General features: G+C 38.6%; 2 protein-coding genes across 3 annotated transcripts in view; one reads left to right on the top strand and one right to left on the bottom strand.

The window, feature by feature from the left end:
* Positions 1 to 12,767: 12,767 nt before the first annotated feature.
* On the top strand, positions 12,768 to 13,456 carry LOC131234672 (RING-H2 finger protein ATL78-like). Its single transcript, XM_058231591.1, has one exon. It carries the CDS (start codon positions 12,845 to 12,847, stop codon positions 13,454 to 13,456), a length of 612 nt encoding a protein of 203 aa, XP_058087574.1. The 5' UTR covers positions 12,768 to 12,844.
* Positions 13,457 to 15,594: 2,138 nt separating this feature from the next.
* The window catches only part of LOC131235188 (PH, RCC1 and FYVE domains-containing protein 1-like), a 53,438-nt gene continuing 43,396 nt past the window's right edge, over positions 15,595 to 25,636 (bottom strand). The window contains exons 9-10 of one of the 2 annotated variants that reach the window (XR_009165974.1): positions 15,760 to 16,013; positions 15,595 to 15,649 (exon numbers count right to left, since the gene is read on the bottom strand). Coding sequence is in view for 1 of the 2 variants with exons in the window: in XM_058232329.1 (XP_058088312.1) it covers positions 15,851 to 16,013 (163 nt within the window). In the remaining variant the exon portion in view is untranslated. Of the gene's footprint in view, positions 16,014 to 25,636 lie in introns of both variants that reach the window. The other variant, XM_058232329.1, reaches the window with a different exon arrangement.

Raw genomic sequence — 25,636 nt, 5'->3', positions numbered from 1 at the left:
ATCAGTCTATCTTATTTAAACGTACGGTTGACAATCCATATATGGTGTGGCACGGATCACTTAAAATTGTTCATGGGACTTTTATGACCTTTATTACTTTATTTTATTTTATTGAAGAGATGTGCCCATCTACAAACATATGTGTGGTAGTGTTTTGGAGCCATATGTGAAGATGGTGAGGCCCATCTATGGCATTAACTTCTTCAACATCAGATAAAGGAGAGAAATTAACAACTCCAGCCAAATGACACGCTGATAACTTTAACACGTGTTGAATGCCTAATTATGCTTTACATGTAGATTCTTATGTGTGTGAAAGCTGATTGGGAGAGAGAATCTTATATTTTATTCAGTATTATTGCCATTGGTAATAGTAAGGAACGCCATTGCTTAGTTTTGACTCGATGAGTGACTCAATTCTGGCAGTCGAGAGATATTGACTTGGTTGACTCATTGGGCCATGTTTTTTGTGAAATGGAGTTTTTTTTTTCTTTTTTTTAATGGATTCCTGTGCACTAAGCTACGTGGATCCCACTGTGATGTATGTGTTATATACATGCCACTTATCTATTTTTCTAGATGCCAATTTTTATGTTATAAGTCCGAACATGAGGTAGATCCAAAGTTCGGGTGGACCGCATCACAAGAAGCAGTAGGGAGTTAAAAACATTTTGAGGCTATATAAGCTTTGGATTAAGTTTATATTTGTGTTTTTCTTTTAAATGGTAAATAAACATGATTGTGAACTTAATAAGGTTTTGACAATGAGGTCATTATCATATTATTTCCTATGGTATAGTCCAATTAACCTTTAGATATGCTTCTTGATTGACCTCATGTAAAGCCATACACAAATCGAGTTAGCTCAGTTAACTCGCTCGACTCGACTCGAAAAAGCTTGATTCGACTTGGTTTGAAACTGAATTCGAGCCGAGTCAAGCTAATTTTTAGAGCTAGAAAAAATTTCGAGCTGAGTTCGAGCTTTTTTTTCTTTTTTCTTTTTTCTTTTTTTGTTAGCTTGTTAGTACACCCCACTTTCAATTGACACTTCACTGTTAGCCACCCCCACTAGGGATCGATACCAAGACCTTAACTGTTGTCGAATCAACTCAGATTGAACTTCAATTCGAATCAAACTCAAATCTAACCAATTCGATGACTCAGTTATTTTGATATTGATGTTGCTCACCATGTGTTTGATGAAATGACTCAACAAAGTATTGTTTCGGGTTAGTGCGGAATTTGCAGGTGGCGAGGAAGGTATGGATACGAAACAAATCACTAAAAAAAAAAAAATTACATGATAAAGCTACCTTAATATCTTGATTTTGATGCTGACTTTTGAGTGTTTGATGAAATATGTATAAATCGCTATTGTTGTTTTGCACACTGTGAAATGTTGCACGGGCTCAAACTTGGCTCGAACTGGTTCAAGTTGCTGACCGAATCGAGCCAAGTTGGCCAATGTGGCTTGAGGACTGAGCCGAGCCGAGTTCAAGCTGGGGTCTGCTAGTGGCCGAGCCCAGTCCAGCTGTGCCTTGGTTCAACTCGTTTACAACTCTAACCTCATGCCCTAAAATGTGGTGTCAAAACAGATGAACAACTTGGATTTAACACATACATCATAGTGGCTACCGTGCTTAGTGCTGCAGGAATCCCCTGCAAAGCTAGGCAATCTGTGGGAGTAGCTAATTCCACACTTACACTCACACACAAACACATGTGACACATGTATGACACAAACACATTTTGCATCAGGTGCAGTACACCGTCTAGTTTTTCTAGCGTAAAAATCAGGCCGTTTCAGACCTCAGGTGGGACACAACATATCAAAATCATTAAATAACAATATAGAAAAAAATTCAAGCATCAATTTATTTACTCCGTATGTTGTGGCCCACTTGAGGATTAAAATTTTATGATTTAAGAATCATTTCCTCTCCTTATGAAAATGTCAGAATTCACACACGTGTTTCACATTTGCACGTGTGCTCGAGTGTGGGCGATAGCTACAAATTGCACCTCAAGATACATCACATCATATCATATCTAACCATTAGATACACAGTATTAGATGTAGGGCATCTGGATCCTAAGTAAACTCTTAAATTGAAATATTTCAACCCTTCAATTATTCATTAAAAGATCAAACGGTTGATTGGTTGTCTAATCAGTGATCAGCCGCTCTCAAATCAATGGGATTGCAAAATAGGTGCATTTTTCGAAAAAAAATAGGATGACCCCACCAGATGGAAGGTCCTAATTAATAAATCACCCTGCCACGTGTACTGCGGATAGATGTGTTGGAAATTATACAAATTAATATAATTTCTGTATAATATGGAAACCGAAAAATAAAATTAGCTTGAACAAGGACAGGCTAAAGCATGTCTGAAACATTGTCCTCAAAGCGTTATTTGCCCCTACTCAATTGAATTGAGTATGCTGATAGGTTACAGGCAAACTGCTTCTACGATACGACGAGCCTGGTATGGGTCTGTGTTCAGCAAACACGAAGGCCCACCTATTGGAACTCTTTTACACTCAATCTGGCAGAAATACAATAAAAAGAAAAATCCCAAAAGAAAGAAAGAGAAGAAAAATTATGTGATTTAGACCACTACACTGGTTACATCTTCAGCCACTGGTTCAGTCAAACTGTTCTAGACCACACCGTTGGTCTATTCTTCAAGCAAAGGGTTGAACCCTTGCTATCTTGCTAGAATTAATGGAGTATAGGAGAGGAGTGGAGGACTGTCTCAGTTCGTATGGGTCTGCTGAAGTGGGTTGAGAGATGGATTGGAAACCCATCCAGGCCCTCCTTTTACAGGCTATAGTGGCTGGGGATTATAGTCCAGGGAATTAAATCCCATGACCATTTTCTAGCTGTTGGAGAAAACTAGCCATTTTATGGCCATTTTCTAACTTTTGTGCATGGGCCATTAAGTTGTTATATGCTGACTGTTGTGAGATAGCAGCTAGTTGTTTTCTAGCTGTTGGGCTAGTCATGCAGCAGTTACTGCTGGACCCTGCACTAATGGCACAGTTGTTACAGATCTGCTGCAACAGCTCTTTTTTCAGCTCTCTATATATACTGGAGGAATCTCATTCAGTACTCTAGTCTCCCATTCATCCAGCCATCCGCCTTAGCCGCTTAGTCGCACTATGACTCGCACACGTCTCGCTCCGGTTCGCTCAAGGTCCCGAAGGAGTGACCCTCTGTGACACAATGCGGACATGCGAAGTGCAAAGTGTGCCACTAGCGCCTCTACAGCCACACTGCCTCACATGTCCACGCCCTCGCACCGAGCCCGTGCCCGTGACCGAGACCATGACCGAGCCCGAGCCCGAGCCCGAGCGCGCGCGCGGGTGTTTCAGTGCTACGCACGGGAACACGCAAGGTCCATAGTCCTTGGACTAGGTGAGTAAATATTATAATACTCCACTATTTTCATTTAAACCCCAAAAAGTTCTTCTCTTTTTTCAATGTGGGACTATTCTCAAAACTCACAAAAAATATTTTTTCAACCACTATTATATATTATATATTTTTATTTTTATTTTATTAAAATATATTTTAAAATCAATATTTTGTAACAATCCCCCATTTGATTTTTAAAAATATTTTTTCTATTAAACATTTCTGTCAGAATAATCAACTTATATGCATAAAGAAATGTATCTTTCGATTTTAATCTTTCCTTAGTGTAAGTATCTCAAAACTCTGTCGAAATGACTGATAGCCGTAGCATTGAACCAGTTATTCCTAGATAACAGAGTCGAAGAAACCACACACATATTTGCTATATGTTTGTTTAGAGTTCTCACAATCTTGCTCGACACAATTAATGGTCATGTGCTTATCTTAATTCGTGAACGATCCCGAAAGAAAACTCCTGACTCTCATGAGAGACGGCACCACATCTACGTTCATATAAGTGAAATCCTTCCAGTGTCTCCATTACTATAAGACACTTGTCTTATGGACTGGATTTCATTAAGAGTTCTAAGACTCAACACTCTTTTGTAAGGCTCAGCACTTTATCTATTATGGATGAGGTTTTATAATTTAGTGGTGAAAACTTTCTACATATCAGTGACTTGTTCGTACCCATTAAACTCAAAATTAGAGATTTTCTGACTTTAGGTTGGGTTACCATCACTGGTGGAACTTTGGTTGAAGAGTTTTAACCCCATCCCTCTAGATGTAACCTTTACTACATCTCTCGGTAGAGGTTTAGTAAAAGCGTCTGCAAGGTTATTGCTTGATTTCATATAAAAAATAGTAATGATTCCATCTAGATTCAATTGTCTGACATAATCATGTCTAAGACTGATATGTCTAGACTTACCATATAAGTGTTGCTATAGGCTCTAACTAATGTGGCTTCACTATCACAATGTAGTGACACAACCGATATAGGCTTTACACAAAGTGATTTCTAATAGAAGATCCCTTAGCCACTCAGCCTCTTTGTCTATTTCAGATAGAGCTATGAATTTAAATTTCACAGTCGAGTGCGTTATGCAAGTCTGTTTCTTGGATCCCCAAGATACAGCTGCACCTCCTAGGGTGAATACCCACCCTATAGTAGACTTGTTGTCCCCTGCATTCGATATCCAACTCGCATCAGTATATCCCTCCAATACAGCAGGAAACTCTGAATAAAATAGTCCTAAGTCTTTGGTTACTTTTAAGTAACCAAGGACTTTATAGATTGCAATCCAGTGTTCAGTACTAGGGCTACTAGTAAACCTACTAAGTTTACTCACAGCATATGTGATATCAGGTCTAGTGCTTTGCATAGCATACATAAGACTCCTTATAGCACTCGTATATTCTAATTGTGCAACTGTTCTTCTAGTATTTTCTTTTATTTTGATACTTGGATCAAATGAGATTTTTGCTTCCTTAATATTCAGATGGTTAAACTTGTTTAGTATCTTCTCAATATAATGAGATTAACACAAAGCATAACCCTGACAATATTTTTTTAATTTTAATACTTAGGATGGTATCAACTTGTCAAAGATCCTTCATTTTAAATACGAAAGATAGAAACCTCTTTGTTTCAGTCACACCTTCCATTTTATTACTTATTATTAACATGTCATCAACATACAGACAAATAATAACTATACCACTACCATCTACTTTAGAATATATGTATTTATCAGCTACATTATGCATGAAACCATGAGATAGTATTTTGGAATCAAACTTTTGTCATTGTTTTGACACTTATTTTAATCCATAAAAGATTTGACTAATCTACATACTTTGTTTTCATTTCCTAGTAAAATGAAACATCCAAGTTGTTCCATGTATACCTCCTTATTGAGGTCACCATTCAGAAATGCAGTGTTTACATCCATTTGATGGATGTGAAGATGATGTATGGAAGCTAGCGCAAAGAATATCCTAATGGATGTTATCCTAGCTAAAGGAGAGTATGTGTCAAAGTAATCTATCCCTTCTTTTTATCTAAAACCCTTAGCTTCTAGTCAAGCTTTGAATGTTTGGATAGTCCTATCAGTGTGATATTTCTTCCTAACTACCCACTTACAACTTATGAGTCTAGAACCTAGAGGTAAGTTTACTAGTTCCCATGTTTGATTTGACAGTAAGGATTCCATTTCATCGTTTATAGCTTCTTTCTAGAAAACTGAGTCTTTAGAGGATACAGCCTCTTTATATATTTTAGGATCATCTTCTATAGTCATCACTATATGTATTTTTCTTATAACATTTTCTCTATCTCCTTATACAAGATGGAAAATGACACGTTGTGAGTCTATGTAGTTATCTCCTAGACTCTTCTCTATTCTTGTCCTTTGACTCCTACGAGGTTCAACAGGAGCTTCCACTATCTGTGGAGCTATGCTATCTGGTTCTCTATTAGGAGTTTGGATTTCATTATCCTTTGACTCCAAGGATAGTGAGTTCTCAAAGAACTCAACGCCTCTTGATTCTATTATTGTATTAGACTCTATGTTTAAAAGTCTATAAGCTTTACTATTTTGTACATATCCTACGAAGGCACACTCAATATGCAAGATACTTCCACACTTTTAGATATCTCAGGTTAGGTTTTCTACCTGTCCATGTTTCATATGAAGATATTTTATATTTTTTAGAAGATTTTCTTTTTAGTATATGGCACGCTGCAAGCAGTGCTTCACCCCATAGACTTAGTGGCAACTTTGCTCTTATCAGCATTGAGTTGACCATTTCTACTAATGTTCTATTCTTCCTTTCAGTTATTCCGTTGAGGTGTGTATGGCGCAGTGCATTGATGTATTAGTCCATGTTCTTTACAGAAGTTATCGAATTCATTTAAGAAGTATTCTCTTCCTCTATCGTTACAGAGAATTTTTATCTTCTTATTTAGTTGATTCTTTACTTCTGCTTTATATATTTTAAACATGTTCAATACTTCATCTTTGCACTTTAGTAGGTATACTTATACATATCTAGAACAATCATCTATAAAGGTTATAGAGTACTGTTTACCTCCACGAGTAAGAAAGTCGTTTAACTCATAGATATCACTGTGCACAAGATCCAATACTTGAGACAATCTTTCAACACTTAGAAAAGATTTTTTCGTTATTTTGGATCGTATGCACACTTCACATTTATCGGTTTCATTATCTGTGTATGAGATTAAACAATTCTTAGCCATGAACTTCAAGGTACTATACCCTATATGGGCTAATCTATCATACCACAGTCCAACGGATTCAACCATATACACAAAAGTGCTACTTTCATTTAGAGAAAACTTAACCATCCAATTACATGCATATCCCTTTCCAACAAAATTTCTATTTTTAGATAGAATCAGTTTACCTGACTCGTATACTACCCTTATGTCTAGTTTACTCAGAAGATCCCTAGAAACTAAGTTTCGCCTCATGTCTGAAACGTGCAGTACATTAGTCAGAATCACTTTCTTTCTAGAGGTGAATATCAGTTCGACAGTTCCTTTGCCGACGACCTTCGATCGGACTTCATTACCCATTTAGACTTCTTGACCATCGGTCAATTCCTCATAGGTTTTGAAGGCTGATTTGTCGTAGCTGTAGCGGCAGTATCATACCACCAACCTGTAACTTTGCCTTGGATGGTATTTACCTCAGTGATCATAACCACAATATCGCATTCTTCTACTGTACTTGTCTCTTTTTTAGATTTGTGATATCGACATATTCAATCATAGTGCCCAGTTTTCCCACAGACATGGCATGGCCCTTTGAACTTTTTGTTCTTCTTTTTAATTTCCCTTTATTGGGTTTCAGGGAATCGTCCTTCTTGGGATTCTTGTTACTAGTATTCTCTACTGCATGTACTTTGGACGAGACATTCCCATTATTATTCTTTCTATCGCGGTTACGGGATTTTTCATCAATTCTGAGGTGTTTCTGAATTTGTTCCAGTGTATAGTCCTCAGTTTTATGCAGCAACTTCTTTTTATAGTCTTTCCACATTAGTGCAATTTAGCGATTATAATCCCAACTTGAAATGATTCAGGAAGATCAATTTTGATTGCTTTAATTTTGTTTACTATTAGCTATAGTTCTTTGATTTGGGGCAGCAATGGTTTGTTATCTACCATGTTGAAGTCAAAATACCTGACGATGAGGAATTTGTTAGTACCTTCTTCTTCGGCCTTGTATTTGAACTCCAGAGCGGCCCAGATTTCCTTTGCTAATGATGTCTATTGGTACAGATCGTACAGTTGGTCGGAGAGCGCGTTCAGAATGTGTCCTCGACACAAGAGTTCGTCTTCGGCTTGTTTGGTGCGAGCAGCCACCTGTTTAGGTGTGTATGTATCAGATGCTTCAGGTAGCGCTTGCAAATTTAGATCTAATATGTAGTAGATCTTTAGCGTCGTCAGGAGAAATTTCAGCTTGTCTTGCCATCTTGTAAAATTGGTTCCACCGAACTGATCAAGACGTATCAAGTTCTGATTCATCAACTTGATGGATGAAACATTGTCGGCTTTTACAAAAAATAACGCTTTAAGATTGTTGAAAATTATACAGATTAATATAATTTTTGTATAATATGGAAACCAAAAAATAAAATTAGCTTAAATAAGGACAGCGTAAAGCACGTTTGAAACGATGTCCTTAAAGCGTTATTTGCCCTTACTCAATTGAATTAAGTATGTTGATAGGTTACAGGCAAACCGCTTCTAAGATACTGGGTCTGCGTTCAGCAAACACGAAGGCCCACCTATTGGAACTCTTTTACACTCAATCTGGCAGAAATATAATAAAAGGAAAAATTCCAGAAGAAAGAAAGAGAAGAAAAATTATGTGATTTAAACCAAAGGACAAGAATAGAGAAGAGTCTCCCATTCATCTAGCCATCTGCCTTAGCCGCTTAGTCGCACCACAACTCGCACACGTCTCGCTCCGATTCGCTCAAGGTCGTACGCCACTAGCGCCTCTACAGCCCCACTGCCTCACATACCCACGCCCTCGCACAGAGACCGAGCACGAGCGCGCGCGGGTGTTCCGGTGCGTAACGCAAGGTCCATATTCCTTGGACTAGGTGAGTAAATATTATAATACTCCACTATTTTCATTTAAACTATAAAAAGCTCTTATCTTTTTTCAATATGAAACTATTCCCAGAACCCACAAAAAGATACTTTTTCAAACACTTTTATATATTATATATTATTTTTTTTATTTTATTAAAATATATTTTAAAACCAATATTTTGTAACAAGATGGTTATACCGTCCTCCGGTTCCTCCAGCTCTACTGGAGTACAGGACCAGTCTCTCAAGTCCCAATAGCAACAACCTGGCGGTCATGAGGTGAGGTATATGCAGCCAGTTGGATACTGACACGTGGAATTCACCAAAAGGTCGACTGTGGGGGCCAACCAATCTAAGAGATTTTTATAGGTGTTCTTCATGTGCAGCGACTGTCCTTTTCTCTCCACGTAGTAAAGCAATACAACATGGGAAAAACTTTTGATACTCTGGCAGAGTGTGATGGATGATGCACAGGCACTTGAAACTGCATACACGAAATAAACCGCCCAATTTATAATTATGGGTTCCAGTTAGTATGTATCATGAACCAAAAATTACTCTTGTTTGGCCATCAGACTACCAGATTTGGGAGACATTTATTGGACGGTTAAAAATGAAATCCATGATTTACCAAACAAGTATCCACGAATCAGAGGTTAGGATTATTTAAGCAGTCTGATTTTGGAACAGAGACTTGGCAAGTGCGAGTTCCACAATTTAAGTCGGTTTAATTTGATTTTATGCCTCATGCTTTTATAAGTTTCAAGTGCCTGTGTATCAAGATTCCTATTCAAACAGAGTATAAAATAACACAAGGGTGGCAAATGGGACCTCACCTCATCTGTCAGCTCAACTAGCACCCAACCAAGTCAGCACTTGGGTCGATTCACTTTCCATGTGGGTTGAATTTGGGCTGGTTGAACCTAACTAAGTCATGATTTGGGTTGACCTATATATATATATATATATATATATATATATATATATATATATATATATATATATATATATATATATATATATATATATATATATGGGTTTGATTTTATATTAATTAAGAATTTGAATTTGTAGTTGATGATTTTACATTTTTTCTACTTAATATTAATAATTTAGAATTTTTTTTATATTTTTAATTAAATTTGGGTTTATGCATTTATAGATTAAATTTGGTTCAGCTGAATCTAACTGAGACTGATCCATTGCCACGTGTAAGGGAAACGGATGCATATAGGTTGAAGAATGAGGCAGAGTCATCTGTCAACATCTTGAATGGAAGGGTAATGTATCAATCGAGTCCATTCATATAATGGACCATGAATTAGATGGCTTATGTTTCAAGAATCATACTCATCAGACATTTCTCCAATCCACTTCAAACTTAGTTTCTGGCTGTCAATAATTTCTGATTCCTAAAGTTTATCTAAGACCCACCAATCAAATGACTAGATTCTTCCAATCAATGTGTATTTTCAATTATTCACCATCCAAGGGTGATAGGATGTTGATGGACGGATATGATTGATACATCATCATGCTCAATGGTTCTTGACTTATTTCCTCGGGCTCTAACATATTATCTCCTTTTTTTTTTCTTACTAATCTCTTCGACCTAATAATCTGACCTGACTTTGGGCTGGGGTTGGACCCATTAGCTCGGCCTGTGGCCTGGGCTCGGGCCCCACATGCATGGCACGATTATTTGCCAGTTGGGTTTGGGTCAAACCATTTTGAGCCCCACCCAGCCTAGGCCACTTAGCCACGGCTGACTATAAATATGTCATTCCAACCCTCGGTTCTACAACTCATCTATTTTGAACCAACACCATCCAGCTAGCTGGTGCCAAAGCTCTGTGAGCCCCACGATGATATATGTGTTTTATCCACACTGTCTGTTCATTTTTTTAAGTTCATTTTAGAATATGAGCCCAAAAATGAGGCAAGTCTAAATTTCAAGTGGACCACACCACAAGAAACAGTGGTGATTGAACTCTCACCATTAAAAAAAAAAAAAAAATTAAAAAAAAACATAACATAACATCGTAAGGCCCACTGTAATGTTTATTTGCTATCCAAACAGGTTGATTAGTTCACAAAACTCTGGATGAAGGGAAAATACAAATATCAGCTTGATCCAAAACTTCTATGGCTCCAAGTTTTCATATGTAAGAGTTTAATCCCCATTATTTCACGTGGTGTGGTCCACTTGAGATTTGGGTCTGCTTCATTTTTGGGCCCATATCCTAAAATGAGCTTGAAAAATGGATGAACGGCATGGATGAAACACATACAATATGGTGAGGCACACACAGATTTGACAGCAGCTAGCTGGCTGGTGTTGAGGTCACCAGAATGTCTACTTCTTTGTGCGTATATGGACCACTTGATCGAGAGAGAGATTTTGAGCATTCAAGTGGGCAAATTGGAATATCTATCAATTTTCCCACCGGGAGAGGGTCGGATCAGGTCCGGATTATCAAACGGATGACACGTGGCGCATTATTCAGTGTAGAAAATGGCAGTGGACCCAGGAATCAGAAGAAAGGGTTGAGGGGATATGCGGGGATGAGTGGAGGCTCCAAAACCTCACAAAAGTAGAAAATAATAGAATGATATGTATCCGCTAATATCTTAGATATTTGTTAATCTTACTCATTTTCCAACAAAAGGGTAGCGCTAATGCCGACAGATCCCGACCGCTCATCCAATGCAATCTTACTAAATATCAGATGATCCTATTCATTGCTTTAAAAAAAATAAAAAAAAAGGTATTTGACAAATTGAACTTTAATAATTAGGAGGAGATTTTCCAACCAAGTCCATTTGCAATCTTCAAGAGTCCACCGTTCATGAACTGGATCACCTGGCCTGTCTGTCTGACTTTTGCGTGGACCCCACATTTCCTACCCCCTTTGTTGTAGGGAGCCCCAGCAAGAAAAAGCTGTGGGGTCCACCGAAGATCTCTGTGTGATATCCACTCCGTTCATCATCAGTTGCACCAGTTGGTGTTAGAATGTTGAGTCCAAAAATTAGGCAGATCTAAACCTCAAATGGGCCACACTAGAGTAAAATGTGGAGACGGAGATGCCTATAATGCAATATACTGATATTTGCTGGCCATCAGGAAACTTTAATTGTTCATAAGGAGGACCGTTGGTTCATGTCTATAAGATGTCACTTGACACGGATGAATGTGATAAGGTCCGTTACCGTCTTCCTCGAGGATAACTACTTCGAATCCACGAAGTTTTTCTGGACTCCTCACAAAGACTTCTCGAATCCACAAGGAAAAAGGAGAGAAAATAGAAATAATATTCTATAAAATTCATAAATTGATTGATGAATGAATAAACGAGTTTACATCCCTTTAAATAGAGACACTAAGCCATGGAAGAAGTTTCAAAATTAAACTACAACTAAAACTCCTAAAATTTGTGACTTACTATAAATAGTAGACTTACTATCTATAGACAGTTGTGATTCCTACCAGTGTGTATGGTTTTTGGCCAAAAATAGTAAGTGTCCTGTTTGGCTGAACCATGTTCCCTTAATTATTCTAAGCACTTTTCATGTTGGGCGCAACTCTTAAAGCCCGACGAATGAAGAGTTATACTTAAATTAAAATTTAATATAAATAGTAAAAATGATATTAAAACAAGAATTCAACCGTGGATATGATGGTATTTTGCAAATTCGGCATGCGCAACCCCGCATAGCCGGGTTGGGTGGCTAAAGTAGCTTGTCCCACCCCAAAATCATATGGCACGTCGGATAACTCATTCTGATTTGCGAGATATGCCCGTTTTGAGGCCCTGACGGTCCATATCACTTCCACCTCCGATCGTGCCTTTTCTAATCCATCTTGGCCATGAAACTGTCCGCGACCCGCTCTACATCATCACTCTTCCGAGTCAACTTGAACTCAGTTGGACTCGATCCAACACCACTCAGCCAAATCACCCCAACTCCGCTGCCTTTTCCATGGAATGAGTGAGTTCGAGTCACTGAGTCTTAAAACCAGACTCGGCGGCTAGATGCATGAATAACCACAATCCCCCTGTCCCTGTATGATGGAATTGAGTGCGTAGAATGGTCCAAGCGCACCATATCTCTAATTAAAATATTATTATGGGAAGAAGACAATGAACCGTTGAATATTCCAAATTTATTAACTAATCACAAAAAAACTACACTAAATCTTTTTCTTTTTCTTTTTTTTTTTTAAATATCTTCCTCCATTATATATATACCATCCTCTCCATACACAACCATCCATCTCCCACTCCACCATGTTGCCTTCCACTCAAATTTCCTCTCTCCATCCTCTCTACTCAAGGAGACTGTTACATCTACATGACATGGCAGCTTCCCCACCTTCCACAACTGCAGCAGGTCCAGGTGAGGCTAGCTTCGATGCAAACGTGATAATGATACTAGCTGTCCTCTTATGTGCTTTGATTTGTGCACTGGGTCTCAACTCCGTCGTTAGGTGCGCATTAAGATGCTCCAACCGTGTAGCCTTTGATTCTAGACCCCATGCTTCATCAGCCCGGTTAGCTAACACAGGAGTGAAGAAGACAGCCCTCAAAGCGTTCCCCACTTTTTCCTACTCGGCGAGCTTCAAGTTGCCCATGCGAGACACCAAGTGCGCTATATGTCTCTCTGAGTTCTCAAATGGAGAGCGTGTCCGGGTCTTGCTACCCTGCAACCATGGGTTCCACGTCAGGTGTATCGACAAATGGCTCGCCTCTCATTCATCGTGCCCCACTTGTAGACAATGCTTACTCAACGTATGCCAGAAGATGGTCGGTTGTACTGCTCCATCAGATCCACCACCTACGGTGCAGCCGGTTATTGTACCACTAGAACCTGAAGGTTTGATAATCAACTACAGCCTTTAATTGCTAGGATTTTGTGTATACATGTTGGCGACAAACGCCATGCCAATACAAGTGCAAGTTTGTATTAGTAATCTAAGTAGAAAATTGTAAATTATTGCTATCAGGAATTCTATTGCAAAATTCAACATCTGGGCTGCTCATCTGTCGGATCTTACCGATGATGGTCCACACCACAAAATTCACAACCACCAGGTGATCATAGTACCATCTGTTTTTAATCATAAAAATCATGGGCTAGGTGCTGTGTAATCTTTGTGGTGGCCATCCCTGGTCCTAACTAGTTTTGGGTTATGACCAATCTTTATTTTTCCTTCAGCAGATGACCGGTCTGGATCCCACGTACGTGTGTTTTTTTTTTTTAACCAACCATGTGAATTTTAGCCTTGTTGTTGCGCTCCCAACTCAAAAGCTAAAGGAAAAGGGGGAAATAGTAATAAAATAAAACGAGGAGAGAAATGGAGAATTAGGAGCCTATAAGAGAAGGGAAGAAGGGGTTTGCTGATAGGGAAACCACTTAAAAGGCATTTGAAAAAGCTTGTTATTCATTCATAAAGAAAAAAGATTTTGTACAAACCTAGGGGAGGTAGTATCTATTCTTTTTTACAATGCATCCATCTAGAGTATCTCGTTTCCTTTATAAAAGTGGGGCCCACGATTCTTTCAGTGATTCAAAACCGTTAACAAGATGGGCCCCTCGATGCTCCATGCCCCAACTATCGACTCAAATTGGAGAAATGTTATTTCTTTAGTTGGTGGCCAGCAAATGGACAGTTAAGAAAAGAAAAACAGATGAACCTTCAACGTTCAAACACTTCCATGGTGCAAATATCCAAATCCCATCGATTTTGGCGTTTGGGGACATCCGTAGAATGGATTTTTCATATCAACAGTTTGGATATTCAGATGGTTATTCGAGTCGATGACTCGATTGAATCTTCATTCTGCACTCAGTATCTCAGTAGGTGTTTACCATTCTGCAAACAATAAAAATAAAGATATAAAATATTTAAAAAGGCTTGTTTGATTATCTGACTATTTGATAGGTGTACGTTTATTGGACCGTTGACAACGTAATACCCAATGGTGTAATTTCAACAAGTGCCCAACCCAAAAATTAACTATGAACTGATGATCCTAACCATGGTATTAAATCATCAAACTACATTGGCATTAATCCACGGTCATTAGAATCCATTTAACAGCTGGGATAATCTGATGAGAGATTTTTTTTAACGATGAGCAATCCATGTGGGGGCGTGCCAAGTAGAGATTCTAGTAGAACACTAGATCAGCTATTTTTAGAGGAGAGCTAATGATCCTTGGATACTTTGGTTTGACACTGCTTGAGAAACAAAAGGAAGTGAGATGGAGGTCCGGGAATCCTTGCATAGTTTAAAAAACCCAAAAACTATTTTAATACATGTGTAGCAAGGTTGGGTTGACCAAGCAAGTCTTTACTTGATTCAATTCAATGTTTAAATAATAAAATTAATATTATTTATAAAGATTTTTTAAACAGTGACAGATGTGTAAAATATAGAAAGTGTTGCTATTTTCGCTTGAGGTCTTATGCTTTGCAAGTTGTATTGAGTCCAGTCAGACCAAGTCAGAGAGTTGATGAATCACATCGAGTCAAGCCTACAACTGAGTTACACGATAATGACTCGGATTGAAATCTTGCTGAGACGAGTTGACACTTGCTGTGTTTTGAGTTGAGTTGCCGAGTTTAAAAACAATGAAGCCAAGCACTGTGTGAGCAAATCTTGCAGTCCAAACCAGCAGGATTCTGTATACATGTCCCATTTTTCAGTGATTCAGACATTCCTGATAGGGCCCACCAGGAATGGGTGACACAGGCCAAAATCACAATCCTAACCATCTCAATGTCAGCTTGCAAAGGGTGGTTACATAACAGTGCATGCAAAACTCCACAAGTCGGATCAGACAGCTGGAGATGTTTAGATGAGAACGTTTCCTACCCACTCCCATTCATGGTGGGGCCCACATGATGAACAATCTTGATCACGGAAAGGTGAGACTCAATAATAATAGGTACACATGTAAATACATCCGTCCATGCACGTAAACAAATGAAGAGAGCATGTGGGATGCAGTATATGGCAGACGAGACCTTCATGTGAGAGAAACCTTTTCCGCCCGTTACAATATCGCAATGGATGCTTCTTATATACACTACAATACAACAGGTAAGGGTGGACCCCAAAAGGAAATTTGAAAAAAAAAACAAAAAAAGATAAATAAGAAAAATATGAAAGAAAAGAAAATGTAAAGCATGGCTTCACCTATAGCAAGGAGTATGGCGGTCCGTCCTCAGTTGTGAACCTTGACCCAAAATTTCTGAAGCATTTCCTACTGCACAGAGTGATGATGATGCTAAGCCTGGGATGAAGGAGAGACTTCCTCCGATCTGCGTCCGGACTGGACAGATGCTGCCGAAGATGCCCTGTCCGATCCCCTGACATTGTATTTCTCATACACCCTCTCGCGGTTCTCCGACCACCAAGTTTCCGCTTGATGCTCCCCAAACCTTCTCCGGCTGCACATGGATTTCCAAATATCAGGATTATGAATGCAAATGAATTGAATTGGGTTGGATCAAGGAGGGACCTGGAGCCAACCATTTTAGCATTGCCTCACAATTTTGGACCCAGACCCAAGCCATAAAAATCTGTGGTATTTACCACCAGAGTTTCTGATTGGGCCAACTTTTGGCCCCATGGAGTAATACCGAAGGGCACACCTCATGGACAAAACAGATGTCATGCTCACATCACGGTGGGCCCTCAAGCGATATCCATTTAAACCAAAAGGTGCACATTCCAATTTTAGGCCATGGGATCGGCCAAAACTCAGCCCGATCTGAAACTCAAGTTGACCATACCAAAGGGAACAGTTGGGAGGAGATGCCCAGCAAACAGAACCTTAAGTACTTTCTTGAGGCCATGTTGCGTATGTGCCATCCAAGAAATTCATCAGACGTGCCCCCGCTAGGATGAAGGAACAACAACAAAAATGTGGCATTCCCAAAATTCAGGTGGGCTGCACAAAGTGAAGCGAAGAGTTTTTAGGCATGATTTTTAGTTGTTCCCTCAGGTGGGACCTGAGGGAACAACTAAGGTGGGCCACACAAAGTTAAAAGAGTTTTTAGGCATGATTTTGCGTTGTTCACTCAGGTGAGGCCCACTTGAGTATCTGACTGGCTTGAATTTTGGGCTCCAGGATGAACCTGAGGCAGCACACCTGATTGACGGAATGGATGTCATGCACACATCACGGTGGGCCCCATACAGGTCGACATTACCATAAGTTACAGAATCCAGAAGGGGATCAAAATTTTCTGATGGTGATGATATCAGTGTTAACATTATAAGATCAGTCTCCTACATATATATGCCCTATGGGCGCAATATTTAGGGGTTATGTATCATGGCTGCATAAGCTAAGTCTGACCGATAGTATAACTTTGGCCCTATCTAGCACAGATGACAGTGGAGATGCCAAAGGTGACAAAAATGATGGGATGGTGGTGCCAGTTATGATTGTGGTGTTAGTCAAAGCTAGAGACCTCTAATCCCATTCACTTAGGAGACATAGATTAACCACAACCCCTAGGATCTGGACCATGGTGCTTGTGCAACGGTACCTAGATTGGCAGGAGAGCTGAGTCAGCATTACTCATGCCGTATGAATGTTGAAGATGGCATTAGTAAAGCTTATCTGTGGTGGCCACATGTTTACAGAAGGCCATAGAGGCGGCTTTCCATTGCTAAAAGTTCTGTCATTACTGCATGTCTTCACTTGCATCTTCACACTCCCATTTGGTTCTCGTATCTTCTGCAGCTGCCATGTGCAGTAGCCTCTCGATTGATACTCACACATCTTGTGAAGGACATCTCATGAGAACTTCATCCCCACCTTCTCATTTCTTTATCGCACTCATACATCCCACAGCTGCTACGTGTTGTTAACTACTATTTCAGCGGAGCAATGCTGTCTTGCATACACCATTTGGCTCATACTGCATGCAAGGTATTTCGTATCGGTAACGATGGCCGTGATGGTCACCAGTGTTACCGTTATGGGTATCGGTCGTAATGGCTAATACAGGGGTTTAACGACCGTTACGACCCCTTATATGTGTGTGTGTGTGTGTGTGTGTGTGCGCGCTCGAAAAATATCTAAAAAATCTAGAATAATGTAAATATTCTAAATCTGTATTCTTTTTTTAACATGTTTATAGTAGCGTAACAGTCCACTCTTTGGTAAGAGTGTTGTATTGTGTTGTCTGGTGAATTTATGAACATGGTTATGCGTCTCTAATATTACACATCACAATGAAGCTTTAGAAATAGAAATTAAAGGGGAAAAAAAATGCACGTGTGCCACTTTTTCTTTTTTCTTTTTTCTTTTTTTTTTAATTTTGAAAAAATGGCCCTTGGAACTTCGATTCACCCAAATCGCTTCAATCTACTGTTTTAATCTTGAAAACTATAGTATGAGTGGTCGAAATCTATTGTAGCCTGTAAGATGTAAGAAAAATTTTGAAATGAGAAAAGTGGAAAATTGAGGGAAAAAATGAATTAATATAGGGAAAAAAAAAAAAAAGTGATTGTTTTTCAACCATTATGGCCGTTATGCCCTGTAACGGCTATTACGGCCCCTATAATGGCTGATACGGTCCAAAAAAACCAACTACCCTGATTCACCCCCATATCGCGTAACAGTCACGCCCAATGTTGTCAAAAGTGATCGCAAAATTGCATAATGCCATCCATATGGCATATGCGATGGTCGCATATGCCATATGGATGATATGCGATCGCATATCACATAAAACGATCGCATACCCTCCAACGGTCAGATATCTAACCGTTGGAGTTATTTTTTCTCGAAAGTTTTGCCTATAAAAAGGCACTTCCCCCTCCTCCATTTGCAACATATACATCCTGAAACACTCTCTTGCTCTCTCATACAATTACAAATCTCTCATTCTCTCTCTTAGTCTTAATCTCTTTCATACTATTCACTCTATCAAGAAGCAAGAATGAAGAATCTACTCAAGAAGCAAGAAGAAGAATCAAGGATTCAGTCACCCTCTACACTTCTCTATCTCTCTCTCTTGTCTCTTCTATAATTCTATAATTCTATTCTCTTATTATTCTAATTTAATTTTTAATCTCCATTCCAATCTCTTATTCTAAGTTTCTAGCCTTTTTTTTTTTTCTAATTTCTATTCTAAGTTTCTAACTTTCTATTTTCTAACTTGTGTTTGTGTGATGATCTATTCTTGACTTCTTTTTAAAATTATCATTTATCAAGATTCAAGAGTCAAGAGTAAGACTCGACTCAAGAGACTCTTAACAACTCAAGAGACTCAAGAGTCAAAAATCAAGTCTCAACTCTCAAGTGGCAATCACACACTCAAGTCCCAACGAAGTCTTTTATTTCGTTTCATACTTTTATTGTAATGTGTAGACTTGAAGTTTCTAGTTTGTACTTTTTAATTTCTAGATTCTAGACTTCTAGTTTATTTCAAGTTTAAAGTTTCTAGCTTATTTTATTTCTAGTTTCTAGGATTCAAGATTCTAAAATCTAAACTCAAGACTTTCAAATTCTAAGTCCTTCAACTTTCAACTTCAAGACTTCTAAGTTCAGGAGACTGGAGGTTTTCAACTTTGAAGAATCAAGACTCTCTTTCAAGACCAACTTTCAACAAAAACTTTCAACTTTCAAGGACTCCAGACACAGACTCTCTTTCAAGACCAAGTTTCAACAAAAACTTTTAACTTTCAAGGAGTCCAGACACACAGACACAAACTCTCTCTCTCTCTCTCTCTCTCTCTCTCTCTCTCTCTCTCTCTCTCTCTCTCTCTGTGTGTGTGTGTGTGTGTGTGTGTGTGTGTGTTTTAAACTATTTACTTTATTTAGTACTTAGTAGTATTTACTTACAACTTAGTAGTTAGCACTTGCTTATTTTACTAAATAATACTTATTTCGTAGTACGTACTACTTATTTAGTTTAGTACTTACTGCTTAGACCAATAGACTCCAAATTCTAATAGACGCTCATAGTCTCATACACACACTACAGTCAAATACTCTACCCTACTAGGCTACTACATAGTGTCAACATATCTTCTTCCCGATCTTATACTTTGAGGTCAACGTCAAATGACCCGGGTTGGAAGTACGAGCATTATCGAAGTGTCTATGAAAAGTCCCAAGTGTGTGATCTATGTGGATTTGTAAGTTCCAGTGGTATTGGCCAGGATAAACAACACCTTTTGCATACACCAAGAGCAAATGCAAGAGCATGTCACAATGTTACTCCAGAGATCCATGGGGAAATCTTGGAGTACATGGATAAACATACTCAAAAAAGGCATGACACAACGGCTATGCAAGAAGAATTTATAGAGAGAGAAGTTTATGAGGACATCAATGTAGTAGATTTGGATGAATCTACATCACCTACATCCACCGGGCGATCTAGACCGGCCACCAAAAGAGCTCGTGGGCATGAGCCTATGGATAGGTGATGTAGACCATATTCGGAAGATGTGGTTGAGTGGCCCAAACCACTTTAGAAAACAGGTACAAGAAAGATATAAAAATCACGATTCAGTACATTGCGAAGTGGTTGTACCAAGCTGGTGTAGCTTTTAACATCGTGAAAATGAAGAGTTTTAAAGTTATAGTTAAAGCTATAGGTCAATTTGGACCTAGCTTGAAACCCCTTCCCTATCATGAAGTGAGGGAGAGTTGCCTAAAAAATGTGGAATTTACTAGAAACTTTATCTTTGAATATAAAGAAAGTTGGAAAATATATGGTTGTTCGTTAATGGCCAATGGATGGACCTATAGATCAGGTCGAACATTGATAAACTTTTTTGTAAATTGTCCAACTATGATAATGTTTTTAAAGTCCGTGGATGCATCGGCCCATTCCCACGCGGCCAATTATTTATTTCAATTGTTAAATGGTGTAGTTGAAAAGGTAGGAGAGGAATATGTTGTCCAAGTTATCACAGACAACGCAACTAACTATGCAGCTGTCGGTCGCCAACTTATGGAGAAGAGGCGACATTTATTTTGGACACCATGCACAACACATTGTGTCGATTTTATGTTAGAAGATATAGGTAGGTTATTATATCTTAAAGTAATTGCTTAGGGCTAGGAGAATCACGGTTTTTATGTACAAGCATGCCCTTCTTCTCAATCACATGAGAAACCACCTTGGGTGCAACTTGCTTCGTCCAGTCATCACCTGATTTGCAACAACTTTCTTAACACTACAAAGATTATATTCAAAGAAAGCTGAACTTAGGTCCTTTGTAGTGTCAGCCAATTGGAATAATGGACCATAGTCAAAGAAGGCGAAGGAAAGTTAATCCAACAAACCATTCTTTATTTCTTTCTGCTCAATTTTTGGCTCAAGTGGTAAAGACCATAAAATCATTTGAACCCTTAGTGTGTTGCGATTGGTGAATGGTGATGAAAAGCCACCCATGGGCTATATCTATGATGCGATGGAGAAGGCTAGAAACAAAGTAATGGAAAACTTTAGCTATAAATAACGCGATTACCAGCCCATCCTAAATATTATAGATGTTAAATGGGGCAGCCAAATGTCATCCCCTTTGTATTCGGCTGCCTACATCCTTAATTCGGACATATTCTTTGCATCCGCCGATCGGACAACGACAGTTGCATTTCATATGGTCAGATTTCTAGACACTTTAGAAAGAATGGTTCCAAACAAAGAAAAACATGATAAAATTTCTCATGGGCTAGACTTCTACTTAAAGAGTGCAGGGATTTGGTCAAGAGAGACTGTTATCAAGCATAGAAGTATGAAATTGCCAAGTATGCAATTCTATGAAGTTCTACAACTTACAATGTAAGAAGTCTAAGTGAGAAAGTGTCTAACTTAAACTTATTTGCATGGCTGACTGGTGGTCTATGTATGGAGTTAACCCGACTAGGAGGAATCCAGCACTACAAAAGTTGGTCATGAGAATTCTTGGCCTTGCGTGTTCTTCGAACAATTGCGAGCGCAATTGGAGTACATTCGAGGCGGTAAGTTTTACAAATTACAACTAAAGTTCTGAAGTAGTTTCAAATTTCAATGTTAAATTGCTAATATTACATATTCTAAATGTTAATGACATGTAGATTCACACGAAAAAAAAAAAAATCACTTTGAACAAAAGAAACTCAACAACTTGGTCTTCGTCCAGTATAACCAGAAGCTACGAGAAAGACTTCAGGCTAGGCAAGAAAAGCCAAGATTCTATAATCCTATCAGCCTAGATGATTTGAAGGCAGATAGTGAGTGACTTGTGGAGATAGAGGATCCAGTCTTTGTTAGCGAGACCCTTACATGGGCCCAAGTCGAAGACACCGCTTATAGATTGGCACCTAGCGAAGGTTCTCAATTTCAACAGTAGAGAAGATGAGCTGGAGCGGCGAACAGTAGCAAGCTTGCGCATAGCACTCAAGGAGAAGACGACGATGATGTTGAGATTGAAGAAGTACAAGAAGAAGATGCTTGACCATTAGACGTAGATGAACAACTTGTGCGGACAAATGATGAAGAAATAGAAGAAAATGAAGTGTACGTTGAAGAAAGAGATACTCTAACGATGATGATGACGATGGTGATGGTGGTGATGTGCCACAATGGGAGAGGGAACAATGTATATACCATTATAGTTAGTAGATTAGTAGTTTGTACTCTATAGATTTTGTTTATCAATAAAAGTATTAAGTTTTTACTTTTTATTAATAAGTTGTTAATTTTTAGTTAATAGCTTAGATAGTGTAGGTAATATAGTTACTAATACTTACAAATTAGTTTGAAAATTGATAGGAGTAGTGAAGTCTTTATGGGAAGAAAAAAAAAAATCAGACTTTTCTCATTTTTTCAATTTGTTTTCTTTTTCTTATGATTTTAAAATAAAAAATAAAAAATAAATGGTTTGATCGCTTATGCAATTGTGCGATCGCATAAGCGATCACACAGGATGAACCGCATACAATCGCATAGGTGATTTGACAACATTAGTCATGGCCGTTACTTATACATGTCAGCCTTTAAGGTCGTATCGTAACGGATACGGAACACCTTGGCTGTATGCGCCATCTATCCCCCACAACTTATGATGCAGTGACCACTTAGACTTCCTGATTTTGTCGCTCATCAATTATTAGAGCATTTTCAACTACGACTACATCATCCACATGGCATCCGAACCAACCATTGTACATGGTTTCCACATACTATTCAGTGAACCCCTTTTATACGAGTAGGAAGGAGGAAACTGAACCATTTTCCATGTGCCTCCTTTAACTTCGCTCAATAAACAAAACCACCATCGAGTTCAGCAACATGCAAATTCCTTTTCAGCTATGAAAGGGACCCGTGTTTCGAAACATGTCTTTTAGAACTTATGCATGATTTTATCTTGATGTAGTTACTAAAAACGTGCCATACACGACTCTTTGAATCCACCACATTCCAATCTTCCTGTTACAAATGGATATAACGGGATCTGCCATCTCAATATGTGGTTATCGGTAACCGTCTCCTAGTGTCTATAAAAGCCATCACCCGCTTCCCACGAGGATACAAGAAAGAGGTATGGAGATACACGCAAAGAAGCAGAAATACCAACAGAAAACATACAGAGAAAAGGAGCACAAAGAATCGAAGAAGATCAAAACTGCAGAACAAGAGTTCTCTACCGATTCAAGGTGGCAAACAGACTTCCTCTTTGATGGAGTCCAGACACAGAAATCTATCCCTCCTCTATTTAGATTCATTCAAAGAGAAATAAGAATGTCTCCATGACCAAAGACTAAATATCATCTCACTTCTCTTCTACGAAAATGTCATCCTGCTTATCAGTTTGCGCAAGAAAATGTTGTCTCACTTGTCATGGGCCTTCATCTAATCTATTGATCATCACGATCCTACTTCACCTGTCATCGATAGAGCTTCGTGCTTGTTTTATGGGTTAATAGAGAATCACACTTTAAGAGGAAAATTGGATCAGAAATTATGTGAAGGAGATGGGAGAGGTTTTATTAAATCAATTTTGTTATACCTTAAGTAGATTAGCACATCCTAAATAAATTTTGGTTACAAAAATAGCTGGCATGAAACAAGGAGATCCACAACCATTGACGCTAGTGATGGACATGGGACCTTCACTTCCATGCCACCTTATGGGTATAGCTTGTAGACCTACAGTATGAGCAACTTTAGGATTTATGATGCCCACTTGTAGTCATCCGACTATGGTTATGGACATGAGTTAGTCTATGAATACAGATAAAGGTATGACTATGATAGATGTATCTGATATACAAAATCTGGCATGGAGGTATCCAACCACATTCACATCCAGAGTCACTAGGAGCAACTGTGACAATTACCTGGATTGCTCAGTATCCACCAATGGGCACAGTGGTGCATTTTGTTGAGGATGAGTACTGTTAATATGTCCAAAGTACATAGCTTGGTATCATAAACTCATGAGTTTGGCACATTACAGCAGTTATATAGATCATTAGTATAATAACCACCATAGTCTAGATAGGGATGACAATATCGGGCTGCCTCTTAACTCAAATCTAGATAGGGACAACAACATCGGGCTGCCTCTTAACTCCATGTGGATCTGATACCATGGTATATATTTTTTTCTTTTTAGTGTTTTTTTTTTTTTTTTGGAGTTTTATTTATTATTTATTATTTTGTGTATTGTATAACAATTAAATTATATCTACTCATTTTAGATATAATTGCATCTTTTTTGGCCAACAAGTCCATCCATGCACGCATGTATGTATATGGGTTTTGCTAATCTCCCCACCTTCATGGGGACGCTAGCAACATCCCCAAACCTTTTAAATGACACTTGATGACCAATCGTCTATTTGAACCATTCATGCATACAAACTAGGAGCAACCCACAGTGCAAACATCATTCCAATCAGATAATCCTAAGCATCCAATCATAGCATGGAAAATGGACAGTCAAGAATGAGTGAATAAAGAAAATATGTCCAAGCATCATCTTGAACCATCTATCCAACAGATCCCACTTCATATTGCTTACGATTCAAAACTGGCACTTTGGTTTGATGATTCTAAACAAGCAATCTATGGCTCATAAAAAACAGACAGTTGTAACAACCAACAAATTGGCCTCATTCATAGGGTTAGGATCATTCGATCACCATAATTCTTGCGCCATGGCTTGTTCCCAAAGGTAAGATTGAATGAACCATCCCAATTGATGATTTGGTGTCCCATATTAATTCAAAAGGTTTCAGGATGTTTCTGACATTGCCATAGGTGGGGATGTTAGCAAAATACCTATAAGTATGTATGTATGATCATCTAAGCCTTCTTACTACATCCACCAACGTACTTTTGGGCCATCCCATGTCCTTTTAGAACCTTCAACTTGCACCCACCCACTCCTTCAACCATCGCAATTCCTGGTCTCTATTGCACAAGGAAAATTCACCTTACTTTACTTTCTCTATCTTATTACCTATTGGTGGTGCTACTAATAATTTATGATGTCACATGAAGCTTTGGGAATGTTGCTAATGTCCCTATGAATTGGGAATGTATACATGCATGCATGATTAATACATGCAAAGAGACACAGACAAAAAAATAGACAAACGTACACAGACATAGAGACTAAAAGATGTACACACATGCGTATGTACATGCATGCATGCATACATACATAAGCTTTGTAGATGTCCCGAATGCCCCTTGAAGGTGGGGCCACTAGAAAATCCCTGTGTGTGATGTGTACGTGTCTCTATCTATATATGTGCATGTGTTTGTCTATGTATGTGTGCCCATGTGTGCGAGCACGTTCATGAGATCCAGGCAAGATTTGAAAATGGAATTCTTACTATTCTAGCCAAACAAGATATAGCCCCAACAGGGAGAGAACCTTGACTAGGGTATAAGAGCATGAAAGGAGGATGAGATGAAATATGAAGGCTTGTTCACCTCCCAAGGATAGGGAATTTGGAATGATTGGTGAAACAAAATCCATAAAGCCAACAACAGACAACTAGGACAAGGCTATGATGGTGGCGATGATGATGATTAGGTTATTA

This window comes from Magnolia sinica, chromosome 19 (genome assembly GCF_029962835.1).
Source record: "Magnolia sinica isolate HGM2019 chromosome 19, MsV1, whole genome shotgun sequence".
In the NCBI taxonomy this organism is placed as follows: domain Eukaryota; kingdom Viridiplantae; phylum Streptophyta; class Magnoliopsida; order Magnoliales; family Magnoliaceae; genus Magnolia; species Magnolia sinica.
Note: the sequence above shows the minus strand (reverse complement) of the source record. Positions and strands in the feature narration are given on the sequence as shown.

What these genes read in the sequence shown, in the direction of transcription:
- LOC131234672 (XM_058231591.1), top strand. Translation starts at nt 12,845, where the DNA reads ATGTTGCCTTCCACTCAAATTTCCTCTCTCCATCCTCTCTACTCAAGG.